At 42.5% G+C, this 13,056-nt stretch overlaps 1 protein-coding gene across 1 annotated transcript in view; it reads right to left on the minus strand.

Annotated features, from left to right (window-relative positions):
* LOC131069093 (phototropin-1) overlaps positions 1 to 13,056 on the minus strand; it is a 200,255-nt gene that overhangs the window by 78,078 nt on the left and 109,121 nt on the right. The window contains exon 8 of the mRNA XM_059210054.1: positions 2,360 to 2,466. Coding sequence (XP_059066037.1) covers positions 2,360 to 2,466 — 107 coding nt within the window. The remainder of the gene's footprint in view (positions 1 to 2,359; positions 2,467 to 13,056) is intronic.

Consider the following 13,056-nt stretch of genomic DNA (forward strand, 5'->3'; position numbering starts at 1 on the left):
CAAGTGCAGGTGTTGAACCAACTCAACACTCCAAATTCTACTTCTAAACCTATCCTAACAACTTGCAAAGGAAAAAAAAAGAAAGAAATGTTGAAATGAAAGAAGGTGATGCACCAAGATAAGAGATTTTCCTCTCCCCACCCCGAAATGACACAAAGAATCAATTGAAATACCCTAGAGATGCACAAACTTCAGTTGCATGAATGACCCCAAACACATCTATGGAGGTTAGAATTTGCTAAATGTTGAAAAGGAGAGAAGGTTTCCCACAAGTCACACTTAGAAAACAAGTTAACGCAGCATATGCATGAGAGAAAGCCACAGAACATACACTTATAATGAAGGCAAGGAACATACACAACATGAATAAGTTGAAGAGAGGCAAGAATGATAATTTCAATTCATTCTTAAGCCAATGGCCAAACGTACAATTGTAGAAATGCAAGAAAATATACAATATTTCAAGAGAAGTGAAAGAGCATAAGAGTAGCTCGAGCCAATAGGGAGAGAACACTTTACAATGAGGCTTACTAACCTATATATAGCAAGCTGGTCATAGAGGAGAGACCAATGGTCAAGGAGAGGAAGCCTTGACCCTGACGTGCAGGAATGTCAATCAGGGAAGGCAAGGAAGTGCACAAACTTGACATGGTGTGTATGCAAGCAACCTAGCCATACCCTGACAAAACAATCCCAAGAAGAAAAATACTTCTAGAAGGTGGATTTCCTGACATGAAGGCCATCAAGTAACCATAAATAAGCATGTCCTCGGATTCCACTTGATGGCAACCTTGCAAAAAGCATTAAATGCAACCCTGTAGCTCCATGAATGAAAGTAGACAAGTTGTAGGGGTTGGTGGAGCATTAAGAGCCTCAAGTGTTGATCACGTCATCTGGAAGTGTTGCAAATCGTCAAAAGTCAGACATTGGGCCTTCCTGCAAGGGAAGAGAAGTCAGAAACCTAGGGATTCCGGGATTCTAAGTTCAAGGAAGAAAAGGCTTGGGAACTGGGAAATTCGAGATTCTAGGTTCAAGGAGGAAAAGGCTTGGGAACTGGGGAATTCCAAGATTCCGAGTTCTAGAAGGAAAAGGCTTGGGAACAGAGAATTCTGGTATTCTAGGTTCAAGGAGCAAAAGGCTTGGGAACTAGGAATTCTAGGATTCTAGGTTCAAGGAGGAAAAGGCTTGGGAACTAGGAATTCCGAGATTCTGGGTTCAAGGAGGAAAAGGCTCGACAGCTAAGAATTCTGGGGTTTTGGGTTAACTAGGAATTTCAGGATTCCGAATTTGAGGAGGAAAAGGCTTGGGAACTGGGAATTCCGGGATTCCAGGTTCAAGAAGGAAAAGGCTTGAGAACTGGGAATTACGGGATTCTAGGTTCAAGAAGGAAAAGGCTTGGGAACTAGGAATTATGGGATTTCAGGTCCAAAAGGAAAAGGCTTGGAAAGCCACCTCCTGACAAGACAACACTTAACATTTCATGATTCCATTGGCTTTGTCCTTGATCAACTGGGGCATCACTGGTCCATGGAACATATCTCTGATCAGTTTTCATTGATGGACCAAGGATGTCATAAAATGACAACAGTAATATAGTTAGAATTGTAACTTTACTAATTAAAAATGTCTTTAGCGAGATAAAACCCTAGTTTAGGCCTTGCAATCATGTTTTACAACATTTGAAAAATAATTGATAAGACAAATTATTTCTATAAGGGTTAGGGATCCAACAACGTAAAAGTGCATATATATATATATAGAAGGGGAAATCATACCTTCTCTACTTATTGAGGTTTCTCTCTAATCCTTCCATGATGGCTTATAGGAGACTCAATTGAATAAACAATTAATTATATGGATTAACTACTTTCATTATAATTATAACAAAATATTAAATCTATACATCAAATATTATAATTATATTGCATACCAAAAAAAGTACAAGACACAAGACTGTTGTATTTTGAATGTTGATGCCTATATCAAACTAATCTCCTTTGGTGAGTGCATATTACGTATAATCATTTCTGATCTGATAGATGTCCTTTATGCTGTCCTTTGAGTGCCAATCTGCAATATATATCCCTCCATCAGTAATGGAGGGTTATGACCTTTTTCATGGCCCATCCCTTCTAAAGTGGTGTTTCCTTTCAAGATGTCTGTTACCTCCTAGACTTAATATTTTGAAAAAAGATAAATTCATAAGATGGTAATATGTCATTTGAATTTCTTAAAACAAATGCTTGTTGTCAATTCTCTAGTATAACGAAGCAATTGATAAAAGTGTAGCACCTAAACAAAGGGTAATTGCTAATTTCTCACGCATAATTGGTTTCAAGTAATTTGATTGTTTTCTTACCACTCTTTGTATAGTTTATTAATTGCACAGTGACTTCCATTTGATTATCAATGGCTTCTCTTATTTCTTTCACGGTTGCTCGATCAGTTTCTGGGCCTTGAAGAAACCTGTTTTGAGAAAAAAATAGAAAGTTAAAGACTGAAAAGTTTGAGAATTCTTAACTAGTGACTTTGAATTTATAGGTGGAATAATGGGATATACAAGAGTGGCTTCAAGAAAGAAATGCTATTTTTATTTGTGAAAGCATTAATGTTAAAAATGTCAATCCTTGCTACGAAATTTGAAAAAAAAAACAGCTAAGCACTTATAAGGCCTAAAAAGAAGTGATATTTATTCACACACTTTAAACATGTTACACAATGAGATCATATCATGCTGAGGAATTGAGTTGTGTTCCTACTAAGAATACAACACTAGTGTATCCAATTATAACTGAACTCTCTTAGTAGGGGGATAAGGGCTGTCTTTAACATTAGTGTATATTAGAGAGAGGCTGCATGGAACTCTCAAAGGTTGCATTTAACAATAGAACTTTTAAGGAAAAATCCCACATGTTATTCTGATCCAAGGTTTACCTTATTACTTAAAAAGGATCTTCATTCCTTTGCATTTACATTTTATATGTCAACAAAATTATATTAAGTGAGCTGTTGTGACATTCTTGAGTCAATACTTTTGGTTCATCTCCTATTCTCTTTATACCAAAGGAACGCTATGAAAATTGTATCAAACCCTGACAATCAAAGACCATATGTAATTGATTGGTAGTTTCAAGTTCAACAGCTCTTCTTTAGCAATCTAGGATATCCATCTCTCAGATGCTCGCCACAGATCACTTGGCTAATCACATAAATATTACAATAAATAAGAAGTTTGTCTGCTACACCGATCTGATTTCTACACTCACAATTCAAGCCCATATGTTACCAATTGACAATTTCTACATGTCTACTTCAATATATTAGGATAGTTGTCTCTCAATCGCTTGCTGCAGATTATAAGTGATAATAGAAATATTATAGTTGATAAGAGGTTTCATAGCTACAGAATGATCTTATTTCTATTTTCATGTATTCCAGCAATCAAATAACATTTGTGCAGCCCAAGCAAAGCCAATTTAAATTATAACTTTCTTTTGTCAGTTTGACATACTGCTAATGCATCACTAGCTCAATGATGCCACAATCAAATCAGTTTCCCACCAATTCCATTCATTATTATATCTTGATTCTTTCATCTGCAAAAAATGTTTACACGTGATACACAACATGACAAGAGTTAATGATTCTGGTTTAAAGAATGTATGTAAAATTCTCGACAAAATTTAAGTTGCACACATGCAACTTCATTTAATTCCTAAGCTGAACTTAGTGCAGCAACACAAGACCAAACTCATTGTTCCTTTATGGTAAAAACGGTGCATATCCACCTCATGGAATATGTCTAGAAGAATTAACTGAAAAAAAACTCACAAAATATTGCTAGTAATCACAGCTCAAATTCTAACATGTTTTTCTACCTTAAAAAAATCACAAATCATTCATAAGCTCACTCCTCCCAATCTTTTCAGCAATACAGCAATTAAAATTGCATTTTAATTGCAAAAAAAGGTGCATTTCTACAAAATCATGATTCAATCCAATTTTTTCAAAAAAAATTCTTGCCTAGCAAATTTTTGAATATGTAAGCATTTTATTCAAAAACTTTGACCCTAACTAAACTTTTAAAACCTAACCCTAAACCAAAATTTTCTCTATTTTTTCAAAACCGTAACCCTAACCTGATTTTTCCTCAATAAATAAGATTTTCTAAAAAATCTTTATCTTTTTGTTTATCAATTTATCCACAAGAACAATTTTTTGCTACTATGGTTATCATGTGTAATGTCCCCTTCTTAGAAGTGAGTGTCAAAGAAGATCCTTAGTCTATTTGATTCCCACAGGCCAACTGGGATGTTGGCAGGGGAATGTTTAATTAATTAAATTTAAGTTGTCTTAAATTCTATTTTATAGGCAACTTCGATTTAATTAATTACTTAAGTTAAACATTTAATTATAAAGTGACTTATTTCGGGCCAAAAGTGAATAAAAAATTAAAAGGGTCACTTTATTAGAAATAAAGTAATATTTCTTGAAAGTTAAAAAAAGAAAAAAAAAATTGAATGAAAAAAACTCATCTTTGGCATTTCATTTCTTATTGTGAAGATTGGACATTCTATCCAACTCGAAACCCTTAGATGAAAACACTAAAGGGAAAATGGCTTCAGAGATAGATTTCTTCCAAATCAATGCCTTGGTGGATTGAAACAACATTCACAATTGTGTTGAAATGTGTGAAAATTTGAGCTAGATTGATATATTTTTACAAGTTCATAGAGTTTGCTAGTAACAAAGTTCCATAGTTGGACTACTCACAGAAAACTCATGGAATTTTTAAAAACTTGCAAGTTTTAACACCATTGACTCGCCGACTTTACTCACAAAGTTTTTGACAAAAACTCGCCAAAAAATCACCGAGTTTTTGTCAAAAACTCACCAAATCCATATTAAAAACTCGCCTGTTGTAATGTCCCCGATATAATTAAATAGTCCATTTAAATAATTTATTGTACAACCCCATACTTCATAATATATTTCGGGCCCCTTTAATTAATTAGTTAGTTATTAAATTTTTGGTGTCGGCTGTAAGCCAGTAATTAGTAAATAAGGCTTTTTAATGCTTTAATAGAAAATAATAGTATTAAGTTGTTTCTGCGGGTAGTTAGTTGTCGGACGGTTGGTGGCCTAACCAACCGCGAACTCTTTATATTGTAAACTTGTAGCACATTGTAAGAACATGGTATTGGGAGATGAATATGATATACACCTGTGTTATGCAAATCTATTCGGGTATACTGTGTTGTGCGCTATTGGTTCCATGTTAATGAATGAATTGTGATACTTTGGTATTGTACATTGTATATTGATGTTCCATATGCTACCACCTGAACCACGAAGGCTACTAACATTTTGGCGCTGCTGCCTAAGTCGAACCTGAAGGTCTAAGGAGGGAAAGCTGGCGGGATGGAAGTATAATGGGTCGTCCATTCGACCAAAATATCCTGGTGACAGACAGTGACATAGAAGATAACACGGAAGTAACCAGGGAGGATCAGTTGACACAGGACCTGATTCACGCGTGGGACGTTTCCGTGGACCGATACGTACAGCAAGAAGCGGAATTGAGCGTTGTCTCGGCTGATACGGTACGGGCGGAACTCAACGTGAACTAGGCAGTACATGATCTCTTGGGTAGCCTTCCAAGGTTGTTGGCACGTGTACTAGTGGAACGTGAAGAGGAACGAGAGAACACACGAAGGGAGCAACGCAGGCAGCAAGTGCTCCAATAGTATAAAGAAAGGAATCAAAGGGAAGAAGAACAGAGGGACTATACACAACGATGAAACCGCTGCAATTCCAAAAATTAATGCCAAATACACTAAACAAAGATCGAAACCGAGAAGCCCCGGAGGAACAAGAAGGGAACCAAGAAGACATAGTAAGAAGATCCCTGCGGATCCAAGAACAACTTGAGAGGCACCTGAAACTCTACAAGATAGTGGAAGAAAGAGGGAGCGTGGCGGAAGGTTCTCGACAACATACACAAGCGTGGGACAAGAGTCACAACAGCCCAGAGGTATTAGGTAGCAGTGATAATTGGGAAGAAACAACTGCGCCAACCGAGTCATCCAACAATTCTCAGGACAACTCGGGAAGTACACGGAAGATGGCACATAACTCCGAAAAACAGAAACTCCCCAGATTCAATGGACTAGGATCGGAGGATCCCGCCCGCCACTCTAAAACTTGTGTCACCATATGGCAGGCCAATGGCGAGGATGATGAGGATAACTGGCTAAAAGCATTTCCAGCCACCCTGCGGGGTATTGCCATTGATTGGTACACGGACCTACCCATCACTTCAAAGGATACCTAGAAAAGACTTGCTAAGGCATTTGAGGAGGAGTTTCGGCTACTCCGGGACGATGACGAGATCGTCGCGGAAATATAGAACACCAAACAGGGCAAGAGTGAGACGGTACGGTCCTACTACCACAAACTAAAAGAATTAATCGGCAAAATGGATAATACCCCGGCCGACGGGTTAAAGAAGCGATGGTTTATTGAGGGTCTGCAACCATCACTGCGGAAAAAGATGAAGGTAGTAGTAGTACCCCCATCCACTTTCATGGAGGCATACAATAGAGCCATGGATATTGAAAGTGAGAACAAGACATCAAAGGGCAAGAAGCGTACAAGCGATGATGAAGATAGTAGTGATCAGGAGAGCGAGGAGAAGTCATGTACGATACAAGCACTCAGGAAGGATATGAGACGGATGATGCGGGAAATGAGAACGCAAAAAGAAGAAAGTAGGGAGGGCAGAGACCTCTGGTGCACAGAGTGCAAACTTGAGGGACACACAAAAACCAATTGTCCAAAGAAAGCTTTTTGTGACATCTGCCAAGTGTTGGGACATGCTATTAAGGAATGCCCCTACAACTTGAAGGCCAGGAGTGCCCAGGTACTTTATACTCAAGAACAGGCAACACCCACCAAGAACACAAACCCAGATGCGTCACCAGGCGGCTATAGGACCAGCCGGAGGGGGAGTAACAACAGCAGCAATAATAATACACCACGGGGTCGCATCCAATACGATGCAAAAGGAAGACCCATGATACAATGTCGACGATGTAACAAATGGGGCCATTTTGCACGCGACTGCTAGAATGGTGTTGGGCAAGGAGGGCTACTCTGCAAATGGTGTGGGCCGGGCAACCATGAAGATACGGAATGTCCAAGACAGAAAGGAGTGAACATGTTGGAGGTAGTACGGCCGGAACTAGACAAACGGTGCCCAGAAGTACTAGCCATTACCCGATCTCATACAAGGAAACTAATATACCCTGACCCAGGAACAGAGAAGGGAAGACTAAAAGAGGCACAAAGAGAAGTAGAAAGGGAAATGAGTGAGGAATGGAGAAAGCCAGCACCCGACAAAACCACCAACACCATACGAACCGACTCCGAAACAACCATAATGAAACAGCTACTGCAAACCACGGTGCCGGTCCGCGTAGTGGATCTGTTGCAAACACTACCACAACTACGGATAGCTATAAACCAAGTGGAGAAGACCAGGAAGGAGGGGAAGACGCCGAATCACAAGGAGGAAATGGAAGGAAGGAACCACGCAAAGGAGACTAATGATCCTATGTTGATGACAGTAGGGGTAGGTAGGACACCAGCCGTAGTAGAAATGGAGATTTTCGAGTTCAGACTTACTAACACCATCGTGGACGGAGGGTCTGCAGTAAATGTGCTACCTGAGGAGACATGGAAAACCTTGGGGAGACCGACACTCTGGCCGCCAGCCTTCCACCTCGTAGGAGCCGATCAGCATGGCATCAAACCATTGGGCACGCTTATGGGCCAAAAGGTAACTATCGGGACACAACACTTCTTTTTAGATTTCATGGTCATATCATTGGAGCGGAAGGGATATGATGCACTTCTGGGAAGAGGATGGCTGGTCACGGCCAAAGCAGACCACAACTGGAAAAAAAATACCCTTTCCATTGAAAGTGAGGGAAACAAATATGTCATTGATCTGCGAAACCAGCAAGTGAGTCAAGAAATGGCCTCAGATTCTGACTCGGAGGGAAATACCATAAGGGAAAAAGGCGAGATAGAGCCCAATGAAGAAGGGGTGCTCCGCCTCGGTAATTGCTCAGAAGACGAAACAAGTTCTCTAAGTGGACTATTCCACTGGCAGATTGAAGATTATGAGATCTTCCAACCAGAGTGCAATGTATTGGAAATCCTCAAGTTAGGAAACGATGGCACCTACCCGCCACAATTTGCGGAATACGAGGAAGGAGGGGCAGAAGTAGACAGCACACCGGCACACCAATTTGAGAAAGAAGTGGTACAATACGAGGAACCAAAGGTTCAGAGCACCAACTTGGGGGATGAAAAGGACCCAAGAGTGATAATGGTCGGAGATGATTGGAACCCTGTACTAAAGGCAGTCGCGTTTAAGATATTCTTGGAGTATAAAGATGTGTTCGCCTGGACTTATAAAGATCTGAAGGGAGTACCACCGAAACTATGCGTACATCGAATACCTTTGATGGAAGGGGCAAGACCTGTGCGGAAACGCCCCTATCGCATGAATAAGAACTATGCGGCCAAGGTACAAGAAGAAATAGAAAAAATGCTAGACGCCGAGATCATTTTCCGAGTGCAAACTAGTGAATGGGTCTCTCCCATTGTTATCTCCCTGAAAAAGGAACGAAACAAGATCCGCATTTGCGTGGACTTCAGAAGCTTAAATGCGGTAACCATTAAGGACCCGTTTCCGATACCGTTTACTGATAGCATCCTCGAAGAGGTAGCAGGGCATGAGATTTACTCCTTCATGGACGGTTTTTCCGGCTATAACCAGATCAGCATTGCGGAGGAGGACAAACTCAAAACCACATTTATTGTGGAAGATGGAGTTTTTGCGTACAACCGTATGCCATTTGGGCTATGCAACGCCCCAGCCACTTTCCAGAGGATCATACTCCACATCTTTGACAAAATGGCCACTGGGAACTTCAAGGCCTTCCTGGACAACTGGTCAATATATAGTGATAAGGAAAACCATTTGAGGATACTGGGAGAATGCATGGACCGGTGTCGACGAGCAAGACTGGCACTCAATCCCAAGAAATGTAGGTTCCTAGTGCCACAGGGGAGATTACTCGGCCACATAGTCTGTAAAGCAGGGTTAAAAACAGACCCAGATAAGATCAGAGTTATTCTCGACATGGATAGCCCAACAGATGTTACGGGGATCAAATCCTTCCTTGGCCATGTTGGGTACTACCAACGGTTCATTAAAGGATTTGCAGAAGTGTCCCTTCCACTTGAACGCCTAACAAGGAAAGGGGAACCATTTGTGTGGGGCAAGGAGCAGAACGAAGCCTTCCAAGAACTCAAAACCAGATTGGTAAGTGCACCTATTTTGGCTTACCCAAATTGGGAGAATAAATTTCATGTACATGTGGACGCTTCTAACTTTGCAATTGGAGCCATCTTAACGCAACCGGGATCCTCAGGCTTAGACCACCCAATATATTTTGTTAGTAGGCTACTGTCAAAAGCAGAAAGAAATTATAGCACCACGGAAAGGGAAGCCTTGGGAATGGTATATGCAGTGCAGAAGTTCCGCTATTATCTTTTGGCCACCCCATTCACATTTTTTGTGGATCACCAAGCACTCATGTACCTGGTGAACAAACCAGTTATTCAAGGATGGGTAAGCCGATGGTTGATCTTGCTTCAGGAATTTACTTTCAATGTCGTGGTGCGACCAGGGAAAAGTCACGTAATGGCTGACCATCTGTCTGGAATAAAATCCGGGGAGCCAGGAGAAGGAGTGAGCGAAGATTTCCCCGATGGCCAATTATTCAAGATAGGGGTGTTACCTTCCTGGTACGAGAAACTCGGGCAGTATCTTTCTACAGCAACATTTCCAGGTGACATGAGCCCAAGCGAGAGAAGGAAGCTCGCACTAAAAAGTACCACGTTCCAGTTGATCCACGGGCTCCTATATAAACTAGGTCCGGACGGTATCCTGCGAAGATGTGTCCTAGAGGAAGAAATTCCTGGAGTCCTAAGAGAATCTCACGAAGGACTAGCCGGAGGACATATGGGGCTAGATACCACGGCATGGAAAATTTTGTTAGCAGGGCTCTGGTGGCCTACACTTTATGCGGATGCGAGGGAATGGGTGACCAGCTGCGACACCTGCCAAAGGGCAGGTAAGCCACTCAAACGAGACTTCATGCCCCTGTTCCCGTCCCAACCACAGGAATTGTTCGAAAGATGGGGACTGGATTTCGTAGGACCTATGAGGACAAGCAAAATACATAGATGCCACTACATTGTGGTGGCTATAGAATACCTCACCAAGTGGGCCGAAGCCAGAGCTTTACCCGACAACACAGCCTTGAGCACCGCCAAGTTCCTATATGAACACATTGTGACCCGGTTCGGAATACCCCTGCAACTCACCAGTGATAGGGGGGTACACTTCGTCAATCAAGTGATACGCAATATGACAACAGAATTCAAGATTTTCCACACATTATCTAGTCCATACTATCCCAGGGCGAATGGCCAAGCGGAGTCCATCAACAAAGTACTAGTATCTATTCTCTACAAGACATGTGGAGTAGAGCAAGGAGATTGGGAAGAGCGATTACCAGCAGTATTGTGGGCCTACCGAACAACGTACAAAGCGACAACTACACACACCCCCTTTCAGCTTATGTATGGATAGGAGGCAGTAATGCCAGTAGAATACACTGTACCAACCTTGCGGATAGCGGTACAGAACAGATGGGGGGATGAGGAAAGCCTAAAGGAATGACTTATGACATTACAAAAATTAGATGAGTGCCGCCTAATAGCCCAATGGGCCATAGAAGTGGCTCAGAACAGAAGGAAAGCTTGGCATGATAAACATCTAAGGCGGATGAAGTTCTCGCCAAGACAGCTGGTACTCAAGTACAATGGTCGGAATGAACTCCGACCAGGTAAATTTAAACTTCGATGGCTAGGGCCATACAAGGTAAGGGAGGTGGGAAAAAATGGAGCTATTAAATTGTCCAACCTGGATGATAGCCCCATCAAAGATCCAGTAAATGGATCAAAACTAAAGATCTACAGAGAAAGGGAGTCCATAGCCATTAATATGATGACCATTAAAATGGTGGTGATTGAAAAAAATAAAATAGCCAATTTTCAAACAGAAATAAAGTGGCACAAAGAAAAAATGAAGAGAGAGGAGGACGGAGAGAGAAAGAAAATAAGAAAAAAATCAAGGCGGAAGTATTTAAAAATAAAAGACCAAGGCAAAATATCAAAAAACAAAACCAAAAAAGTAAAAAAAATAATGCAAGAAAACAATAAGAAGGCGGAGGCCACGCACAAGAAACACATTGTACGCGGGTTACACAGGGTGGAAGAAAGAGCACGCAGCAAGGAGAAACAAGCGCACAACGGAGTAAAGGGGACCGTACACGTGGAGGAGGAAGGAGTACGCGTGCAGGAAGGCAGACATGGGGACGAAGGCGTGCGAGTGGAGGAAGGCGAACACGGGGACGAAGGCGTTCACGTGGAAGGAGGAGGCGTACGCAGCGGCGGGGAGGCAGGCGTACGCGGCAAGAACGAAGGCAGCCGCGGGGAGAAGGGTGTACGCAGTAGGAAGGAAGGCAGCGGGGAGAAGGGCGTACGCGGTGGGAAGGAAGGAAGCCGCGAGGAGAGGAGCGTACGCGGCATGAAGGCAGGCGTACGCGGTGGGAAGGGAGGCAGCCGTGTGGAAGGTGTACGCGGCGGGAAGGGCCGCATGGAAGGCGTACGCGGCAGGAAGGGCCATGTGGAAGACGTACACGGCGGGAAGGACCGTGTGGAAGGCGTACGCGGCAGGAAGGGCCGTGTGGAAGACGTACGCGGCGGGAAGGAAGGCAGCCGCGTGAAAGGAGTAAGCGGCGGGGAAGAAGGTAAGGTACGCAGCAAGGCAAAGGAAGTCGTACGAGGGAGCTGGGGCGTAGGACACAGCACCAGCGGCACAACACGGAGCAGCAGCGAAAAAGGGCCGGCACTTAGAAACAAAAGCACGCAACCACTAGCTTATACGACACCTCAGCCTCAGTCACAGCGTATAGGCCCACAGCCCTCAGGTACATCACCATACACGCACAAGATGGTGAAAGGGAGTCATGGCAACCCTAAAAAGGGAAGTTATGAAATAAATTACAAAGCTAGCACTTCTAACAAGCAAGCAATGACCATGCCAGGAATCAGCAAGAAAAGCCAAGAAAGAGCATCAGAACAGGTGAATGTAGAGAATGTCACGTTTGAAGGAGTAATTGGAAGCGAGTGGAGGAAGTGGTGGGAAAACAATGAGGAGGACCACCCCCTTAAAAGTTCATTAAAGCAAGCAGAAGTTGACAAAATCATTTTCATGCCCATCTTCAACCTAAAAGAATTCGAGCCTATACTGCGTGCCATGGTCCATGGATATGAGCAGGACAAACATAGATCAGTAATTGACTATTTGGGACAAACAGTGGTCATTTCTTATGCACCCAAAGAATTCAGCAAAGTTTTCGGCATTCCCAGTAGCGGCGATTCAGCTATGAAACCATCAGCCAAAATGCCTACAGAAGAAAAGAAATGGCTACTGGAGCATATCTGCGGCGACGCACTCACAGAAGAGCAATGGAACAGTTTATGGCAGAATAGCAATAGAAGGGGCCTGAAGAAATCATACCTCACCTCACCAGAATGGAGATGTGTCCTGGATATCATAAAGAGTAAGTTAACAGCAGCAAGCCGAGCATCCGATGTTGCAATATGGATGCTACGCCTCATGCACGGATTGAATAATGGCAAAATTTATAACTGGGGCAGAGTCCTTTCCGACCGTGTGAAGGAAGCCATGCTCCTCAAACACAAGACCCTATACGTGCCCCATCACCTCATTGCCCTCTTCTTGGAAGCATTGAGAACTCAAGTGGCGTTAGAAAACAGAGGAGGATTTGTGGCCTCAAGCCGGGTGGAGCCCTACAAGCCGGCCATGTACTATTGGCTACACCTGGA

This window comes from Cryptomeria japonica, chromosome 1 (genome assembly GCF_030272615.1).
Source record: "Cryptomeria japonica chromosome 1, Sugi_1.0, whole genome shotgun sequence".
Taxonomy (NCBI): domain Eukaryota; kingdom Viridiplantae; phylum Streptophyta; class Pinopsida; order Cupressales; family Cupressaceae; genus Cryptomeria; species Cryptomeria japonica.